Genomic DNA, 22,430 nt, shown 5'->3' on the forward strand with positions numbered 1-22,430 from the left:
AGCAGACAATATTCTCCCCAGAAGGCACAAACATGCCCTGCACCTCTGCTCCCCCACTCCACCTACGAGCCCCCGACTGACACACCCATTGACACTTTTCTGCGGGCTCAGAATAGGAGGAAAATCTGAGTGTTGTTTTCACATCAATCATGAAAAACTGCCTGATAAAGTAACTGGTAACTCTGGATCTGAGAAGTTATTCCCTATTTCAGTGAAAAAAACATGTATTTTGGTGCAGAGATAGCGGCCAGTGAAATGGATTCAGCCCCCGCCTCCTGCGGTATAGACAGAAAAGCAGACAGAAGGATTCACCAGCATTTAGAGAAAACTACAAATTAGATAGATATATAGACTGAATTAAACATTCACAACTGGAACAAAACCGTGATCAGCAGGCTGCAAGTTTGTATACCAGCAAGGCGGTCTCAGCCATCTGTTCTCCTGAAGGTCGATAAATTGAGTACCATGAATTGGGTCGTAATAAAATCTCCTACATTTAGTGTGCTTATAAGTGGCAGACATGAGGTATGAATTGCTATATAAAACAGTTATATTTAGTGCGCACTACAGCTGTATAGTCAACTAAAGGTACTGGCCCCAATAAGGGATGTCTACAAGAATGACAGGAGAGTTAAAAAACAGGTAGGTTTTCAAACTCTGAATATTGCACGCTAGATTTCTTGCTAAGGTCTGAAGGAAGATGATTCCATAACTGACAAGAGGATAAGAATTGATCAGACCAATCGACAGGAAGTGGTGCTTCAGTTGTTCACTTCACTTTAGTAACTATTGGTATATCGAGAAAAAAGATGTACTGAATATCTTATCCTTGACATTGCTTGGGGAAGGATGCGGCCTGAGGGCCAGAATTGCTGACTTTGGATCTGTGAAACCAGGTTCAACTCTTGGTGATGGTTCAACATCCTGTTATTCTGGGCAAATCATTTGATCTCCCTGTACCTAGGCACAGCACCTAGAGACCCTCAGGGGTGATTAGCTCCACTATACAAATCTAAGTATTATTATTAAAAATGACCCTTGATTTCAGAATGGGGTCAGTGAACAACAGATTGATGGGGCAGTACCTACCCACACATTTCTAAAACTGCAGAGTAAATATTCAGATACTTGACCCTGAGAGCTAGCAAAGTGGCAGTCCCTTCTACAGCACAGCAGCTCCTCTTACTGGTAGAATGCCCTTGGTTCCAGCAAAGTTCTAATTTGGTGGTGTCAGGGGTCCAGTACTTATACCCAGTTGTGCCTTTGTAGTGGGGGAGACTTCAAAGAGGACGTTGTACATCGCCAGGTCCCTGCCCTTCCTGCTCTGGCTCCATACTGACTACAGGAGGGTATACAGATATTTGTGTGGAGACAGGCCCATCCCTATTCAGGTGCAAGTGCCAGCTCTTCCCTTCCAGTCTACCTCCGGAAGGCCCATCAGCCTGGTGATGGGCCATCTGGATGCAAATGTCACACCCCAGCTCCCTTTACGTGTGACTATCTAGAAGGAATGCACAAAGCCCAGCGGTCACCCAACCCAGACGTATATTCAGAGACAGATACCTGCACAAAATGGTTACAGTAAGAAAATGCTAACTTTCTAAAAAAATTATAATTTAAAATACGACTTCACCATAAGTTGTGATTTTAAATTGTGAGTCAGAGACACCAAACTCCAGAACTCTATCTTTTCCCAATTGGAAATGACACTTAAAAGATTTTTTAAGGCAATCCCAATGCAGTTTTTCACTACCAGGACATGTAAAACTCAAAAGTAAATGTCCTAATTTGTAAATACATTGCACCTGGACCTTAGGGCTGCCTACGGCCTATCTTAGGGGTGGCATCTATCCAATAAAAGGGTAGGTTTGTGTCTGGCAAGTAGGTTAACATGCAGGTCGAAATGGCAATTTAAAACTGCACACACAGGTTCTGCAGTGGCAGGCCTGGGCCATATTTAAGGCTACTGAAGTGGGTGGCACAATCAGTGCTGCAGGCCCACCATTAGCCTTTAATTTACGGGTCTTGGGCACACATAGTGCACTTTAATAGGGACTTATAGGTAAATTACGTATGCCAGTTGTGGATGTCAATTTATTTTGTACAACGCATATGCACTTTAGCACTGGTTAGCAGTAGTAAAGTGCATAGAGTCCTCAAGCCCACGAAAACGAGGTCAGAAAAAAGGGAGGAGGAAGGCAAAAAGTATAGGGGTGCCCCTGCAGAAAGGGCCAGGTACAACAAGTTCTTTGGCAGAAAGGTAGAGGGAAGTTAGCCACAGACCACCCATACATAGTTGTTTTGAAATGTTATGGAGTGGAGTGGGTAGGAGATTTACACCACAAAAGGCTGGTGGAAATGTTCAGTGTAAAATGGTTATGCTAAACAGTGCTCTGATGTGATGCTTCCATTTGATGGTGGTCTGCTCCCACCCAAGTTGTCTCTTATCACCAGAGTAGGTGGCCGGGGCCCAGAACCAGACCGGTCTAATTTTCTTGGGGACGTTTGCATTTTATAAGGACAGCCCTTGAGTGGACAGGAAGGTTCATAAAAAGACCCAAGGACCTATTATTTTGAAAAATCCCCAAAGCAGGGTTTTGTGGAATGGTTTCAGAATAAAGTAACAGAACATACTACAACACAGGGCTGGGTAGACTGTGTGAACTTCCTCAAAATAGGGTTAGGCCCGTGGGCAATCACAAGCCAGCATCTGCTCCATGAACGGCTCCTCCACCAGAGATTTCAGAACACAGCTGGATGTGCCACCAGTCAGAGGAAGAGTACATAACATGTTCTCCATCAGGCTGTATTGGATAGCCTGGGTGGAGAACATGCACAGTCCCTGTCTGAGAGCTGAGCCACGGTGCTCAAACCAATCACGACTTAGTGGAGCCTGTGTGCTTCCAGCTTCTGGGACTCATCAGGAAGAGAAGCGATGACTGAGGTGAGACGGTGGCCATGAAGAGGTAAGAAAAAATAATTGTTTTCATTCCCGATCAGCACCCCCCAACATCTGCCAGCCGGCACTGAGGCAGAGAGAAGGTGAGCGGTTCAGATATAGAAATAGGCAGAGGTGATCTAAAAAGATAAACTTTACTTTCCCCGGGCATCCCTTGGAAGGTGGGGGCCCTGAACAATTGCTTGTTTTGTTCATGTCTTAAAATGTCTTGGTCAATAGCGGGTTCTGATAGTAGAAATATGCATGTAACAGAACACATGTTGTGCTCCTGCACTGCGCCTTGTGCTGATGTAAAAGTAGATATTTGATCATCTGGAGAGTATAAAAGTAGACAGAAATGTGTCCCCCATCAAACCTTCTATTATATGTCACCAAATCAGCTCTACCTTTTAGCACCCCATATGCATTCTTAGGCTGAGTGTCTGCACTTCTGCTTTCTCCTTTTGCGCTGTACAAGTTACAACTCCCAAAAGTTGCTTAAGGTAAATTGCACTAAACCCTAGTATGCTTTCAGTTTGGTGCAATAGCTGATAAGGCTTACCCTTCAGGCCTGATCTGGTACCAGAAATTAATGGGATGTACGTTGTTACAACGCATGCTTTTACCACGCATGCTTTTACAACGCAGGTTTTTCAACGCAAGTCGTTACAACGACTTGCGTTGGGGGGTGCTGGATAGTGAATAGTTTAATTTACTATTCCAACTCCAGTCCCCGTGGATAAATTAAACTATTACCTATCCTAGAGCGCCCCCAGCGCAATTCGTTGTAATGACTTGCGTTGAAAAACCTGTGTTGTAAAGGCACTGCGTGGTAAAAGTTGCGTCGTAAAGGATGTTTCCCAATTAATGCCCACAGAGATGAAGATGCCTATAGGTGTCATCAGTGCTGCGGTACTTTGTAATGCCTGCCTTCGGGGCTCCACTCCAAGAAGCAAAACAGAGTGAACCTTCTTAAAATCTTTCTATGTGGACTAGTGGTTCTGGTGGTCATCAGTGAAGCAGTGATCTTAATATTATATGGGAACCACTAGTACCAGGAAGCATCAGTGAAGCAGTGATTATACTCTTATATGGGACCAGTTGTCCTGGAAGGGATCAGTGAAGCAATGAACATAAAAATATAAGGGGACAAGTGGTTCCAATAGGCATCAAAGCAGTGATTGCACTGTAGTATGGGGAACAGTGGTTACAGAAGGCCCAGTGTTGATGGTAGACATCAGTGAAACAATTATTCTAATTGCATGCGGGGGGCAATGATTCTGGTAGGCATCAGTGTGGCTATGATCATCTTCTCATATTGGGACTAGTGGTTCCTATAGGCATCAATGAAGCAATGATGATAACATTATATGGTACCAGTAAGCATCAGAGAAGCAGTAATCATAATCTTATCTGGTATTTGTGCGCTCTACAAGTAATTTTAACATAACATTTAACATAGCATGTGTGGACAAGTGGTTTCGGTAGGTGTCAGTGAAGCAGTGATCATAATCTTATATGGGACCAGTGGTCCTTGAAAGGATCAGTGAAGCAATGAGCATAATAATATAAGGGGACAAGTGGTCCTGGTATGCATCAGTGAAGCAATGATCATATGTTATATGGGGGCTGGTGGTTCAGTAGGCGTCAGTGAAGCAGTGATCATATTCTTATATGGAGACCAGTGGTTCCTGTAGGCATCAGTGAAGCAGTGGTCATAACTTTGCATAATGACAAGTGGTTACGGTAAGCATCAATGAAGTAATGATCATATGTTACAGAGGGACTAGTGGTTCGGTAGGCCTCAGTGAAGCACTGATCACAATCTTATACAGGTACAAGTGATTTGGTAGGCGTCAGTGAAGCAATGATCACAGTTTTATATGGGGGCAAGTGGTTCTTGAGTAATTGAAGACAATTTATATGTCACAGAACTGGGGAAGTTCCTAAATATTGAGGGGGATATTTATGAAGGTTTTGCGTCACCCATACGTCATGCAAGGGGGTGCAAGGTGACACAAAACATACATTGGATTTATCAAGCATGGCTTGATACATCAAGGGTAACGCAACACAACACAAATTGCTGCATTGCATTACTCTGCCCGTGCGAGGCATCCAATGGGTGGAGCGGGGATGTTCCCACGCTTCCACCCACGGATTTTGGCGCATTCTCAAATTTACCATCAGTGGTAGACCTGGGAATGTGTCAAAATGCTATGCTTGTCCAGAGGAGGCGTAACGAGGAGAAATATGTTAATTTCTCCTTGTTTTTCCCTTTTACTATCTGTGCTACATTCTGTAGCACACTTGGAGGAAAATGCCTCAGGGGATTGTTTGTGTGCAGGAAGGAGTCCCTTTCTGCACAAAACAATCCTGCTGATAATGCAGCCGCCCTTGCACCATGGTGCAAGGGTGCCTGCGTTGGTGCTAGGCAGCACATTGTGAGCCAGCATTCTCAAATGACAGGAATGCTCCATATATTATTAAGTACAGCACATTCTTGCCTTTCCCTATCATGCAGCACAGCAAGGTGACTTGCTGCGCAGCGTGATTTCTTAATAAATATGCCCCTCTATCTCCAAGACTGTAATCACTGTTTGCGCCATTCAGAAAAATCAACAGTGAACTGCATTACTCTCTGATTGATAGCGGAGAAAAGTGCCTGTCTGTCCTGTTTACATTAATTATGAGTGCTAGCCAGTATTAATTATGCATTAGCAAGGTACTGCCTCTTAGGAAGTAATTGGATGGTTTAATTATCAGATTACTTTAGTGTAAGACTCCTTGATGAGGAGTTTCTGCTGTATCACTAGCCTTTCTTCCAATGGATTTGACTCATGACTGAAACCTGTGCATAAAGTGGCCAGAAAGTACCTTGCCTCCATGTTGAGAAGCATTTAGTCTTCCTTTATAAATACACTGAGTTTTCTCTTCACCCCCTAAGGTGCCAGAGGACAGCCATAACGCTGGCAATTTAGAAGTAGTGTCAGTCACAGAAGAAGATTTGCCTCCAGTGGATGTTCCCTTTTCCTACTTCCGGTATTTCTTGGCACAAGCAAGGGTAAACCCCGGAGATGATGCAAATGGTGAGTGGTCCAAATTTTTCATTTTCTTGGTAAGATGATTTATCATAAGAGGGCTTTCTTTGTGATCCTGTGCTTTTCAAATATGTGTATGTAAAAATACTATTCTAGTGAAAAGGTGGACTCTATTATGTATCATACATAATGCGTAAACCAGTTCTATAGTTTCTCCTAGTGAATTTCTAGGGATTTGAAAAAAGTTGGCACCCTCTTCATAATAATGTATCTGAAAATGCTCGAAATGATGCCACAGATAAAGATAATTCAAAACATTTGATTATACTAAAATAAGCCAATTTCCACACACAGGAGGTTAAAGGTGTGGATTTATTGACAAGTAATCACAATGGAAATGTTCCAAGCCACTACTGGTGAGACACAGCTCTCAACTGGCAAAACTGCATCCTTAACATTCCAAAGAACCCTCTTACGCTAATACATTCTACCATGAACATTGGCACAGAAGTACATATGACAAATGCCCCTGTATTGCAAACATATGCTTCACATTACTTGAATACGACATATACCTAGTTGAAAAATAGTTCATCATCCTTATTTACACTTTAGTACATGACTATTCATTGTTGCCAATGCATCTCTCTCTACCCCCGTTATCTTTTGCCATGTTTTGGTCTTTTTGTTTCGCCTGTTGTTAGACCTGCATCCTTGGCGTGGTTTCCCCTGACTTTTTGCCTTTTTCCTATCTGTTCTGTTGGCTTTAGGCCTCTGGACACTTTTCCACTGCTAACCAGTGCTAAAGTGCTTGTGGTCTCTGCTTTAAACATGGTAACATTGGCTTGTCCACAAATTACATATTTTATTTACGTACAAGTCCTTAGTAAAGTGCCCTACAAGTGCCTAGGGCTTGTAAATTAAAATCTGCTACAGGGACGGCAGCACTGATTGTACCACTCACTTTGGTAGTCCTTTTAAACATGCCATTGCAGAGCTTGTGTGTGCAGTTTTAAACTGCCATGTCACCCTGGCAAGGTAACCCTCTTGCCAGGCTCTTTTTTAACACATATAAGTCACCCCTATGGTAGGCCCTGGACAGCCCCAAGGGCAGGGTGCAGTGTACTTAAAATGTTAGACATGTACATTTACGTTTTAAATGTCCAAGTTGTGAAAAACACTTACATTTGTTTTTCCCTACTGCAAGGCCCATCTCTCCCATATGTTAACATTGGGATTACCTTATTACACTATATAAGTGTGATTTCCATTGGGAAAAGATAGACTATTCAAGTTTGGTGTCTCTGGACTCACAATTTAAAATCACAACTTATAGTAAAGTGTCCTGGCGCTAATGCAAAAGGACCATCAGCAAGAAGAAAGAAGGACAGAACTAGGGGCAGGATAAAACCAGTAGTTAAATTTTTTTCGGAACTCAGGTGTCGCATTAATGCACTTGAAAGCCAATGGAAGCTTGTTCCAGAGAGAAGGGCCCATGAAGGAGAGAGATCTGCCCTCTGACCTTGCCTTTCTAATCCGTGGAACTATAGCTAGACAAAGATTTTCAGAACTGAGATTTCTCTGGGGAGCATGGAACTTAATTCTATATTGTAGCTAGCCCGGGCCAGTTCAGTGGAGAGCTTTCTGGGTAACGAGCAGTATCTCAAAAGGGATCCTCTTCCTGACCGGGAGCCAATGAAGGCTTTGAAGAAGGCAAGTGGCGTGGGAATTGCATGGGAGCCCAACGATGGTAAGTGCTGCTAAATTCTGGACCAATTGCAGCCTCTCGATCAGGTATTTAGGCAATCTTATGTACAGACCGTTCCCGTAATCAAGCCGGGAGATTATCAAGGCTTGCGTCACTTGTTGTCTAGCTTTAAAGGATAAAAGACAGAATAATTTTCTAAGTACATGAAGGAGGGCAAAACAGGTACCCACCACTGAGTTAACTTGGGAACGAAATCAGGTCTCACTACATTGGGGCAGTGCGCAGCCCTGGAACTGGGACCTGATATATTGCGACACCACAAGTGAACTATTTGCCACCCTGCAGCCACTAGCGTCATGCCCGGAGGACATCTGGCAGCCACTAAAGGCTTATTTGCACCACACTCCCTAGAGGTTGGTTAAAACCGCAGTACAGATATTGACTTTTTGGTATTGTTTACATAAGACGGGGATGTAATGTATAGGCATCTGTTGTCCTACGACAACACTGATGTAATATATTTGTTGGGAGGGAGGGTAATGCATGCACGAGCATGGGGCCCACTCCAGGTTTGTGAAGAGGCTCCTATTGGGGAGAATATATGTGGACCTGGACACGTCTTAGAGTGCCTAGTTATACAGTGGTGTCTTATATAGAAATCATTCATATGAAATATACCAAGCACTTGGATGAGAAGCTGTGCCTTGCCTACGCAAGATGTATGACCAAACTGACTATAACTTGTATCTTAGGAAGCAATCTGTGCCACATTTTGTTGATTGGGTGTAAGTTTTTTTTTCTGATGAAACAATTCGAAAGCCATTGACACCTGGTCTCTTGAATGACGTTATGCTGTATCTCTATGTACCGCAAATGTTCAATATATAAAAGTTTAAAAAACAAAAAACTTGGGAACAAAATAACAATTGTCCATCAAATTTGTAGCCCAGATTTTTTACCACCTGACTTGGGGGGAGGCATCCTCAGGCTAGAAAGTCTGCCACGGTGTCTAGGCCTCTGAACCAAAAAAGAGGAGTTGGGTCTTCCTGGCATTACACTTAAGTTGGTTACTGGATAGCCAACTGGACGTTGCAGAAAGACAGTTACGAATTTCCTCACCTGAAAAAGCCTTGCCCTTCCCCCAGAAAAAAAGAAGTTGGGTGTAATCTGCATATGACACAATTTTTGCCCCAAAGGATTCTACCAAGGAGGCCAAGAGAGAGATAGACATTATATAAAGTCGAACTCAGGACTGAGCCCTTAGATGGAGGGAGGCGGCAGAAAAATGGTTGCACCATACCTCTTGTACTCCACCCTCCAAAAAACGATGCAAGCCACTGCCAAGCCAGCCCTCAAATTCCCATTGAATGTACACGAGCTAAGAGAATGGGGTGAGAGATGATGTTGGATACTGCAGGTAGGTCGAGTAAAACCAGCAGCCTCTGTCACCCCTGTCCAGACTGAGTCAGATGGAATCAAGCACTTCCAGCAAGGCTGACTAAATACTATAGTTGGGCCGGAAGCCAGATTTGCTAGCAGGAAGCAAGTTATTGCTTTCTAAGTATGTGAAAATTCGTTGGTTAACATCTTTCTCAAGCACTTTTGATAGAGCTGGGAAGAGGGAGATTGGTCTGTAATTGGTTGGGACAAAGGGCAGACAGCGGCCTTAATTCTTTTAGATTTAAGCGCCGCTTTCAACACTGTCACCCACCATACCTTACTTCATGATTTAGAGAGAGGTGGTGTAGGCAGCGGAGAATTAAAGTGGATGGAATCCTTTTTATCTGAGCGCAGTTTCCAAGTCATGCAGGGTAGTTATTACTCTAGGAGCATCAAGCTGACCCAGGGGGTGCCTCAGGGCTCTATTTTGAGCCCAACATTGTTCAATCTTTAAGTCGCCCCCTTGGCTAAGATCTCAGATAAATTTGGGATTAATGCCCTGTCCTATGCTGATGACACCCAGCTGGTGGTCTCTCTGATCCAAGCCCGGTCGGGAGCTGCCTCCAACTTTTTATCCTGCCTCAAAGAACTGGCTGTATGGATGGCAAATAATTGCCTAAAATTGAATGGCAGCAAGACTGAGGTATTGGTAATAGGGAAGGCCCCATCAGTATGGTCTTCGGCATGGTGGTCCCAGTCACTGGGTCCTACTCCTACTCCTTAACCTCATCGATGCTTGACATATTCTGCTCCTGTGCTGCAGATCCTTATTTCCCATTGTTCATGATGAGCTCAGCTCGTCATGAGCACACGAGCACCGTGCCTCATGACGAGCTGAGCTCGTCATGAGCATCGAAGGGGTTAAAGAATCCTGGGGTTTGGGTGGACAACAAGTTGTCCTTCGATTACCACACCAGGCAGGTGGCAGGCGACTGTTTTGGTATCTTGAGGGGACTACGGAAAACCCTGGACACCCTAACCACATCATCTAGAAAAATCCTTGTTCATGCTCTGGTAACCTCACGCCTAGATTACGGTAATCTTCTGTATCTGGGTGCAACTTTCAGATGTTTGCAACGTTTGCAGTGCATCCAAAATGCAGCAGCAAGGCCAGTTCTTATGCTCCCGAAGAGGGCCTCTGCCACTGGTGCGCTGGCCTCTCCACACTGGCTGCCCATCAGGGAGAGAGTAAAGTTCAAGGCCTTGTGTGTGAGTCACTGGATATTACAGAGAAAGGGGCCCAGCTACCTGGATGATTTTCTAACTCCCTATCTTCTGACTAGACTGTTAAGGTCAAGCGGGAAAGGGAAGGTGCATGTCCCTAAAATAAAGAGAGCCAGAATGGGCGGTCGTTCGTTTTACTACTTGGCAGCCCAGCTGTGGAACTCGCTCCCTCAGGCCCTCTGGCTGGAGTGTTCTGAATCTATCTTCTGGAAGGGTCTAAAAACTCACTTGTTTCCTGCATCCTAATTTGTTCTGTTTAACTGATTGTTACTGTTTTTTACTGCTACTGTAGCACGGGGACACACAGGCCTCAGTGTAACCAGGCGCTTTACAAATGTAACTATTATTATTTTTTATTATTAGGGTCCGCGTGAGATTTTTTTATTTGAATGGCATGGGGAGCAAAAAAACAATGGATTTAGGTCCAGATCTCTGTACTGGGGTGAATGTATGACATTGTTCTGCATTCTGTCCATCAATTGTTCTTGTTGCATGAGTTTTTTTTACAGCGGTACAATATTCGCCTAGGCATTGTAGCTGATGAATGGGAAGTTTTAAATAGCTGATGCATCAGCGCGGTCTAAAATAATTAAAGGACCAGGATCAGAGGGAGAGATGATTTTAGGTGAATTTGGGCTAGAAGGGCCTCATCCACTGGGATGGGAAATAAGGAGTCCGGTAAGCTATCTTTACTTATGGAGATGGACACTGAAGGAATTGGGACTTCCCCCTTTCTTTGCCGATCTATTCCTCCATACTGTAGCCCAGAAAGCAACTGTCAGCTTTTGGAGGCGGGAGGCTAGCTTGAATAGAAGCTATTTTGTCATTGAAGGAACATACACGTTGTTCACACCATTTTTGGGAAGAGGGTTTATAGTTAGTCTCAGCCTTCAGCGACGTAAAAGACTTAACAATTTAAAAAATGTCCTTGGAGCAGTTGCCAGCGTTTAAGATTTTAGCCTTAAAGTATATATTTTTTGCTAATTCAATCTCTTTATGATACTTCCTAAGAATCTCTTTATAGTCTGTTTTAGCTTTTGGACCATAGGTGGCTCTCCATTGTATCTCTATACGTTTACACTCAAGCTTTACATTTTTCAACACCTGAGTGTACCAAGGACTGGACAATTTAAGGCGACGTTGCTTAGTCCTCCTTACTGGGGCAAGAGCTAGGATCGCGGTCTCAATCCAGCTATCAATCCTGCTTACATCTTCATCAATATTGCAGGAAAGAGTGTGTTTAACCTCTTCTAGTGCAGAACATAGGGATTCCGGTTGAATTTTATGGAAGGCTCTTACCATACTGGATAAGTTGCCATTCCTAGCAGGGGGTCTCAGGGCTTTGGCCATTTAAACCTAAGCATGTAATGGTTGGACCAGACGAGAGGGATAGGGGTATCAACTTCCAGAGGACGGAAAGGGAAAATTTGGTCAAGAGTATAACCAGCTAGATGTGTTGGGGCAAAAATAGATTGGGCAAGGCCTATAACAGCCAGATTCTCCAGAAGCAGAGAACTTTCTCTTGCATTTGCGAATTCCATGTGAAGGTTAAAATCTCCCTACACAATGCAATGCGCATATTTAAGAGTTAAAGGGGTCCAGACATTGCATAAAGAGGATATAACCCCTCTGGAAGGACCAGGAGGCCTATAAATAAGTGCCCCCGATACAGATTGTTTGGATGCGAGGGAGAGAGTGAAGCCCAAAATCTCTGCGCCTACTAGATCCATTGGGAGTAGACGGGCCAGAGTGTAGCAGTCCTTGTAAATAATTGCAAGTCTTCCCCCTCTACCCTCATTGAGGTCCTTCCTCATAATCTTAAAGCCTTTGGGAACAGCTGTCCAAATATCTGGGCCAGAGGAATCTGAGAGCCACATTTCTGTTAAAAATAAAAAAACAAAATACTCGTCACACTGTAGGTCATGAATATTATCAGCATGTTTTGGAAGAGAGCTGGTGTTGACCCTGCATTGTCACACCAGCCACCTCGGAACCAGAGTGGGGGAGGGAGGGTGAGGGGGCTGAGAAGGAGTTTCCCTGCGCTTCAAAGCCACTGTTTAGAAGCTTCTCCCACCTTCCATAACCGGGACACCAAAATATAAATAGTGGACCTCAGACACCACCACTTCAGTACACTTCTGGACCTGTGGATACTCTGCCAGGAAGAAGGTCTGCAGTGCTACTGAAATGACTGTCACACTGCTGGACTCCTGCTGTGTTGACCTGTGGAGAAGTGTGGCTCACTGGTTAGAGGAGGCAGACCCGGACGCTGAGATCAGACCCGGGACCAGGGTTCAATTCCCGACGCGGCAGGGTCTTGAGCCCAAAATGTCCACGGACTCGGTAATTCTCGCTTCGGTGCCTACTCGAATCACAGGTTCACACTCTGCAACTCTGGGCAATAGCTTGCTTAATCTCCACTACGGCCCCCCGCGGCGGGATGCCTGGCTTTCACCTTGGGGATACCCAGTAGGGGCTATCTTACAGGGGAAAAACCAGGACGGGTTCCCAATGCAAAAGCGCTTTGAGACCTGGCGGTGATATTGCGCTATATAAAAACCCATCCATCCATCCAACCTGTTGCCCTCATTGCCTGGTAGTGAGAAGGACTGGACCTGGATCTCTCCAACCCAGAACCAAAGTGGCTCCAAGGGCTTGCTGGATTGCCACCTGTTTTCTGAAGTCTCTGGGACACAAACAACTTCCAACCCAGCACCCAGACTCTGTGACCTGTGAGTCTACCCTGCTCAGGGGTGCAACCCAGCCCTGGACCCCTGGAAGGGGGCCTTAGGTGCTCTGCCTCCTGTAGTCCTTCTCGGAACCAACACTGGACTACATGAAGTCTTGCAAAGCAATACCTCGCAGACCGCGCACCGTAATCTAACAGACTGAGTTCAGCGGACGCAGGTAGGTCCCTTTAGTCAGCCAAAGCTGCATTGCGGTCAGCCTGAACTTGACTTTGGACCAGTCTGGGCACGACCAGATAATCACAGTTGACGCTTTGCGCTTTTATGTGCTATTTTCACCTAAATCTTCAAAAGTACATATCTCAAGATTTGGGTCATTTCAGTCTTGGTTTGCTCATTAGATGAAATTCAATTTTTCTAATCAGTTGTGGTATCTATTTGTTTGGAGTTTTCACTGTTTTACTGTTTGACATGTTGCACAAATACTTAACACATTGCCTTTTAAGTTAAGCCTGCCTGCTCTGTGCCAAGCTACCTGGGGGTGAGCAGAGGTTAATTTAGGGTGTGTTTGTGACTTACCTTGACTAGGATTGTAGTTTAGTTGCTTGGACAGGGTGCATACCTCAGCCAACTAGTAACCCAATTTGTAACACCTGTGTTTGCATCCATACTTTTTTTCAAGACACAAGGCAATATTTTGGTAGTTTGTTTTACAAAGAAGTGATGCTTAACAAAGATGTAATGTGAAATTACAAAATGTGTACCATTTTTATAATGCAATAATAAGAAATGAGTTAACAAAAAGAGACTATAGTCCACAACTTTACTTTAAAGCTTCTCAATTCTGAAAGATTAAAAACAGAAATCCACTTCCTCCTGTCCTTTCGAGTATGGGCAATCACCCAAAAGGGAAGGATTCAACAAATGTCCATGGTTGCAGAGTTCATTCATCTTTCTTTCACTACGTCTTGGGATGGATGTCCTAAGGCTGACACCAAGATGGTGTCCATAAAGTCAGATAGGATGAGTCGGGCTGAATTGAAGAATTCTCTGCTGAGCTACAGCTAGAACTAGACTCTAGCTCTTTGGAATTGTTGGAGTTTGGGTTTCATAAATCATGTTAGTAGTGTTTGTTGGTCCCAAACCTGAGAATTCACTCAGGTTCGTGACCAGTCCAATTTTATGCTCATGACCAGACCAATTCCATACTTGACCAGTGGATGCCAAAGTCTATGTTATGTTATGTTATGTTAATAACTTTTATTCGGCGCACAGCTGCCCCAGCGAAGGGGCGTCCTGGCGCACTCCTCATGTGCACAGAGAGACACAGAGTTTAAAGCAGGCAGACTTTTAGCATCATGGTGCATGCTGTGTAGATTTGTGTGACTCCTCTGTACACTTAGACAACACAGCTGCCAGATAATCAGGCTTCTCAGCACTTAGGACTTCACAGTAGTTACGCAGAGCAGTAAAGCAGTAAGAGTACCCCAATATTATTGCAAGCAGATCACAAATGTTGGCTTCTCTACCTCTTGTATGCAATGTATTGTATTCAATACAACAGATACAAGGCAACAGAAAGGGTTATTTGGGATTTACAAAGCCACACAAAGTCTTATTTGCATGTCCTTGCATGGTTTTATAAAGAAATGTAATGCAATGTAGGAGCTTGAGATTGGGATGTGCTACATTTCTTAGTGGTAAGTGTTCCATGGATGAAGCATGAGCGGTCCTGTGCGTCCACCCATGAATTTGACGCAATTCCAGATTTACTGAGGTTTTTAAAGCTGAACTTGGGTGAAATTAGTATATCTACCAGAGAGAGGTATAATGAGGATAAACATCATTTTTTCTCCTCGTTATTTCTTCTGTGGATTGTTTTTGTGCAGGAAAGTATTTCACCCTACACAAAATAAATCCTGCCTGTTAGAAATTTGATTCCTGGTTGACTTAGGTATGTGGCCAGGACAGGCAGGAACCACCAGTCTAGTCAGGGTAAGCTAGATACATACTAAAAGATAACCTGTGCTCGCCCTCTGGTAGCTTGGCACAGAGCAGTCAGACTTATCAAAAGAGGTCATGTGTAAAGTGCAACACACACAGGGCCCGATTCACAGAACTAACTTAAGACAAAATCCTAAACTTACTACCATTTTCGTATTCACAGAAGGCACTTACTCATTTTGGTATTCACAGAATATACTTACTCATTTCGGTTTTCACAGAAGTTAGGACTCCTAACTTTAGGACTCCTCAATGCCTTCTGTGAATACCGAAAGTCTTAAAATTAGGATTTTTCTCAATTTAGTAGTAGTAAAGTTAGGACCCCTAACTTTAGGACTCCTAAATGCCTTCTGTGAATCCCAAAAGTCTTAAAATTAGGATGTCATTTTAGGAGGTCTAAAGTTAGGACTCCTAACTTTACTACTACTAAACTGAGAATAATCCGAATTTTAAGACTTTCGGTATTCACAGAAGGCATTTAGGAGTCCTAAAGTTAGGAGTCCTAACTTTACTACTACTAATTTGAGAAAAATCAGAATTTTAAGACTTTCAGTATTCAAAGAAGGCATTTAGGAGTCCTAAAGTTAGGAGTCCTAACTTTACTACTACTAATTTGAGAAAAATCCAAATTTTAAGACTTTCGGTATTCACAGACGAGATTTAGGAGTCCTAAAGTTAGGAGTCCTAACTTTACTACTACTAAACTGAGAAAAATCCTAATTTTAAGACTTTCGGTATTCACAGAAGGCATTTAGGAGTCCTAAAGTTAGGACTCCTAACTTCTGTGAATCCCGAAATGAGTAAGTGCCTTCTGTGAATACCAAAATGGTAGTAAGTTTAGGATTTTGTCTTAAGTTAGTTCTGTGCAACGGGCCCAATGTTACACTATGAATGCACCACAAAAAGACTACACAGGTTTAGAAAAATAGAGAATATTTATCTGAGCAAAATGGGACCAAAACAACAAACATTCTACAGTAGAAGTCTAGATATGAATTTTAGATTAAATGCAAAAATAGCGCTCAGAAGTCACTAGCGGTTAAAAGGTTACTTGAGGTCATGACGCACCAGTGCAAATCCAAAGTTCAGGCCGACTGGGATGGAGGGCAGGCCGGCTACCGGCCCCACACAGGGCCTGCTGAGAAAGCACCTTGGATGGAGCAAAGCGTCAATGCTGAGGTTTTGATGCATCAATTTTTTTCCACGCAGTCAGGTCGCTACATAGTCGTTGAGCATCGCTGAAGTGAAGACAATGCGTTGTCATCGAGCCATGCAGAGTGTCGTCTTCGGGTATCGCAGGCTGTAGAACCGCTGTCGACGAGCAGGCTCTGTGTCGGCATTGAAGGGTGATGCGTTGGTTCCGATGGATGTAGGGTGGACGATGTGTTAGTTTGAAAGGAAACAGCTGCAGAACCTACTTCTGACACCCAGAACTTGGAGAGGGCACATCTGGCATGGGTAGGATTCACAGAAGACAGAGTCCAGCAGCACCAGTTGAACTGCAGAAAGTCGTTTATGCCTTTGAGACTTCAGATAACAGGAGGCAACCCAAAAAGCCCTTGGAGATCACTTGGAGGGAAGGCAGAGTGCAGCTCTCCTTCAGCAGAGTCAGGGAGTAGCAGACAGCAGGACAACAAGCAGTCTTTCCAGAAAACCAGTCCAGTTGAGTTCTTTAAGCAGCACCACAGTCCTTCTGACAGAGGGTCAGTTCAAGATCCAGAAGTCTGATTTCAGGGGGTCAGAGACCATGTACTTATACCCAAAAGTGCCTTTGATGTAGCGGTGACTTCAAATCAATTCTCTGAAGTGCACAAGGATCCCTCTCAACCCAGTACTGTCTGCCAGGCTCTCTGTGGGTGGTAAATCAGTGCTTTGTGTTTGGACAGGACACTGCATATTGAAGTATAAGTATCAGTCCCTCCCATTCCTCCCTACCCAGGAATCGTCATCAGAATGCAGATAAAAGCAAATGAGTGCTCAGAATGATGATCAGCCTCACCTTCCTGTGTTTGTGGCTGTCTATAGGGAAAGCATAATATGTAGCTGTCACCCAACGCAGATGTGTATTGGAGACAGGCCGTCAGGCACAATCAGCAGTAAGTAGAGAGAAATGGCCTCTTTCTAAAAGTTCCAGCAAGGGGTTTTACTTAATTAATTATCATCGATATCTTTTGAATTTCCACAAAGAAAACAATCTTGATAAAACCGGGTGTATTTCTTATTATTATATCTATAGCCTTTTGTATAAGTTGTAAGGGTACAAATACTTTTTTAAGCAAATTGATGACAGATATTTGATCTTCATATATAACACATAGTGCTAGTCAACAATGTACAAACCCATTTCTCTAATATAATGAAAGACAGGTCTATACATAGAGCCTAGAATTCCTCCAATCCTAATTCTTGGACAGACGTAAACGAGAAAATGGGTTAGATGCATCAACGTTTTGGACTTTCTAAATCTAAAGGACCATCTTCTGGACAAAACAATCTTTTGAATATTAACAACCCTTTCATAAATGGGTCCGTGTGAACAAAATCATGGATCCTGTCAAGCATAGATTAGTAGATCTGGGGCCATTTTCATTGTTGGCAGAAGATGCTGTGCAGTTTTGCTGATGAATACTGCAACAGAACCAGCTTTAAAATGTATGCTTACCTTATACTGTACTAAAGATTATGTGCTGGAACATAGAGCACCAAGAAATGCCTCCTCAGATCTACTCATATATGCTGGCCCAGGCTGGCCAGGCTGCTCTAATGAGGTGGGAAAAGCCTGCTAGAGAGACAAAGGGTTTCCTGTGGGCAGAGATGTATAAGCTGCAGAGCAGATGGCAGTAAGGGGTGAGGGGTAGCCAAACAGGTCTTTAAAGGGAGAATGACACTTTAGGACATCACAGGCTGACCCGCACATCCTGCCACTCCAGCCCCACATGATCCCCTGTAATTAGATGTGAGAGAGGGTTGGTCAGTAAGTGTTTAGGAAAATTAGCCACACCAGTAGGCTGGGTTAGCCTGATCCAGCTCCTCTGGTGAAACTGTCGCCATTTTGGCTTTCAAGAGAATAGAGCTTTCTGGGACAAGAATATGCCACACATTGGAGGAAGTGGTCATAGCTCTGTGTCACATCCCAATGGTCAGGGGTGCCCCCTGCTTAACGCCCAGGAACACTAGATAAATATGGAAGAGCTTCATAGCTCATCACATCTGCTGCCTGAAACTACGAGGAGAAGAAGGATTGCCCAATGGAATCTGGATCTACACCCATAGGACTGCACTCTGAAGGACTGCTACACAGTCTGGTACTACAGCCCTAAGGACTTTGCCTTGCTTCAAGAAGGATTAAGGAGTGGACTCCCTTCTAGCTACAGGTTAACAGAGCCCATCTGCATCATCTCCACTAACAGTCCCCATCCTGGAGTGCTTCCAGTGGACTTTTAAGGATTTGGTCAGGTGCATTGTAGTCCGGACATCCCAGGGACCATCTAAGAGATTTCAACCGCTTGGATTCGTGTTTTGGACACTTTATTCCCTCAAGAGGAACTTCAGGAAGAAGTTCCAGAAGTTTGGATCAACTTTTGAAAAAGGCTCCATAAGGTGACTGACAATGTTGAGAGTCAAGCCGGCAACCTTCAACCGCGACCCAGCCCGGATTTCAGGTTTGTCCCAATTAAAGTTCCAGAGTTCCAGACTTCCAGGATTTGACTAAGGCCTCGTGGAAAAGCAATCCAACGACGTCACATCAAAATCGGCCTGCTGGAATAGACACCTCGACATCAAGAGAAAAATCCTCCAGAAAGGTTTCTAAGTGTGAAGATAAACATTTTCACTGAGGCCTTCCGTTTAGTGTATTTGACCAGGGCTCCCTTGGGGTATTTTAATCACTAGAAAGTGTTCATTCTTTAAAAAATTATATCTCCGTTCCCTACTTTGTTTTTTGTCCTTTTAGAGTCTATTTGTTCATAAAAATATACTCTATTTTTATACATTGGAGTTGGATTCTTATTGTGTGTTGTGTCTTACGTATTTAATGTATAGGTGTTTTTAAATGTCTAACACAGCTGTCTCCTAAGTTACGCCTGCCTGCTCCTTGCCAGCTACCAAGGGTTGAGCAAGGGAATAATTTATTGAGACCTTGACTGATTCTTTTATTGTGTTTGTGGCCTTATTACTAGTGGTAAGTCACTACTTATTGCTATAATCCACTTTCCAACAATGAAAAGTTCAGAAAACGTTTTTAGTATCCACTTTTGCAATCTTGAGGGGGAAAGAGTAAACTCCAAGACCATCCAAGGGCCCAAAACCTTTTGAGCACCACTTTGTGAGTTAGGACCTAATTTATCAGAAAACAACAGCAGGGGCCAGGGCAAATCAGTTGGAACTGGGCAGCCGGGCTCTTCTTTGTTGCAGGCTTCTTACAGCTTTTGTATTTTTGGAGCTTGCAGGAGGCTAGCCAACCAACCCTTGGAGTCCAATATTCTTTCCTTGGTTCAAGCAGGAGCAGATCCATCCATTGGGCGGGGGGTTCTCTCCCTAGATAAAACTGCAAGATCAGTCCTTCTTCAGAGATCTATTCCTTTGGTTCAGCAGGTGCAGTCGCTCTTCTGTTTTCCACAGACTCAGCACAAACTCTGCAAAGCTCTACTACAAAACCCAACACCTCACTGCGATTCTCAAGCACCTCGCTATGACACTTCAGCATCTCACTAAAACACAGAGAATGGATTTTCCAAGACAGCATCACACAGTTCCACCACACAACACAGATATCACTTACACCCTCTAGCATCAAACTATCACCCCCACAACTTCACCTTCAAACTCCTCAATACTAACTCCCACCATTTCAGTATCACAAACCACCAACATACTAAAACCCCAGGATTATTCCACCCTCCCCACAGGACCACATTACCACCCTAGTCATCCTCAGACGCATACTATACAACCTTACCATGTCCCCAAATCACTGCAGTACAACGCACCACCACCTCCTTATCAGCCCCCTTGACCTCATTGTCTGCCTCAGATTACTGTACGACTTTCCTCCCTCCACAGTAGTACCAGCACCATAGCACATTCTACAACAGTTCAGCAATAAACTCTCACCATCATGGCTGCACTCCTACCTCTTGCATTTCTCTCCGACAGCGCAACAATGACAACAACAAAAATCAATCTAACATCCTATAACAGCTATCAATTCCTCTTCATACAAACTATATTAGGCACAACTTCATGCACAATACACAAAAGATATTCACTATAAATGATCCACCTACTGTACTGTAGGTGTTTGTACTTATGGTAAATGCTATTTCAATTTGGCCACCATCATCTGTAGTTATCTCAGAAATATTGTTATGTGGGTGAAAGCTGATTCAGGGAAAAATAACCATTTGGATCCAGTTCTTAGGAATGTCTTAGAACATTTACTGCCTTATACTGAAGATTTGTCCTGGCTATTCTAAAGTTCTTTATGCAATGTTGTAGACTTTGTGATTGGCACTTTGTGAAGCAGGACAACTCCATGCATGTCCTAGAGAGATTAGCTATTGTACCATTATTAGTAGCACACACCATCAGCTAATTTATATTCTAATTTATTAATCTATTATTATGTTATATTCTATTCTATTATTATAGGCTGTTTAGCATTGGTAGTGTTAGTTAAAGTTTGGCAAAAGAGAGGCTGATATCCCATCCACCATATTAGCAGTGCGTTATTGTCAGCAACTTTCTGGTAAACTCACCCGGTCTGCCATACTCTAATCATGGACTTTAGCATTTTGATTGCCTAATTCATCAGTAATTCTCTGGTTCTCTAGTTACTGAGGCAGCAACTAATGCTACACCACACTAGTCCACAGTACATCATACCTCGTCACATACAGTTTATAATTTTTACTCTTTTTGTTACATTGATTCTTCTGTCAGCACATTTTACAGTGTAAGCAATATAGGTTCACAACAAGCTGTTGGATTTGGGAAAGGAATTTTCAGTCTAAATGTCTGCCCATACTAAATTAATAAATTACTGTATCTCTCTGTGCCTTGGCTACTAGGTTATATGTGGCATGGGAATTAAAGGGTACTAGGCACCCATATACGCATGGCTATTCCCTGAATGCAGACATGACAGCTTTTTTTGATTTTAGACTAAGAAATGATCTATCCCTACATCCACTCTGTTGTCCATGATGTTTCTGTGACAAGCTAGTGGAATCCATAGGTAATGCCCAAGCTTCTATTCTATTGGTTGGTGATGATGGGCTTTTGCATGCAGAATCTTCTTTGTGGTGAAATCCCAATATCCTGGACAATGGAAAGGCTCTATAATGGAAATTGTATATTTGGGGTATCATTAGGAAAAGTCCGCCCGCCATCCTGACAGAAAACGGGACCGCCCGCCGTATGTGCGGCAGTCCCGCGCGGGAGATTAGGATGCGCCAGCCACACTTGCGGGCGCATCCTGCATTTTCAACATTGCGGTGGGCGGTTCTTTCAGCAGCACCCGCCGTAATGGAGAAAATGCATGTTGTGCATTTGCATGCACAAAGTGGCAGGCACCGCGCGGTGCCTGCCGCATTGTGCCTGCAAATGCAGGGGGTACTATAGGTACCCCTCATGTGTACCTCCAACCCCTCCAACTTCCTGGGGGCCTGCACCGGGCTCCCAATTGAGAATCCCGCATGCCATTGCCGCCACGGAAAGGATGCTCTCTGCCTGCATGATAATATGGATGGCGGTGTCTATCAGACACCGTCACCATATTAAACACTTTTCCGCCCAGTCGACTCGTTGACCGGGCGGAAAAGTGGCGGACGGTCTTCCCGTTCGCCGCGGTACCCCCCGCCATACTGATATGGCGAGGGTAATTGGCATTCGGGCGGTGTGGTATGGCGGGCGGATCGCAGTGACGATCCACCCGCCATACTAATGAACTCCTTAGTGTGGTTTATATATAATGAAATTATGCAGCATAATTTATCAGGTAGAGAAGATCTTCTCCACTTGACTCTTTCCGTGCAACCTAGCCAGTGGGTGAACTTGAATATTCTGTCTCCTCCCCCTGGTAATCATAGGGGAGATACTTTTTCTGCTTGCCGGTTTACTAAACTACTGAAGTCTGGTCAACCCAGCTTGTGATTGGATTGCATTTGTAATGCCTGGTCAGTAGACTTAAGCCTGCAATTTGAGGACTCAGAGTCGTAAAATTAATGGATATCACTTTTGTGACTTACTCAGCAGAATTTCCTCTTATGGAACCGTGACCTCAACCTTGCAGGTATATATACAAATATATTCCATTTGTTAGAACTGAAAACGATGTTAAACTTTGTAAAAATGTTCAAATGTACAATCTTGAATAATATGGTTTCTAG

The 22,430-nt window shown here is 43.7% G+C and overlaps 1 protein-coding gene across 1 annotated transcript in view; it reads left to right on the top strand.

The window, feature by feature from the left end:
• TMPRSS3 (transmembrane serine protease 3) overlaps positions 1-22,430 on the top strand; it is a 232,240-nt gene that overhangs the window by 11,160 nt on the left and 198,650 nt on the right. Inside the window, exon 2 of the mRNA XM_078658856.1 lies at positions 5,886-6,027. Coding sequence (XP_078514982.1) covers positions 5,886-6,027 — 142 coding nt within the window. The remainder of the gene's footprint in view (positions 1-5,885; positions 6,028-22,430) is intronic.

This window comes from Lissotriton helveticus, chromosome 8, assembly GCF_964261635.1.
Source record: "Lissotriton helveticus chromosome 8, aLisHel1.1, whole genome shotgun sequence".
Taxonomy (NCBI): Eukaryota; Metazoa; Chordata; class Amphibia; order Caudata; family Salamandridae; genus Lissotriton; species Lissotriton helveticus.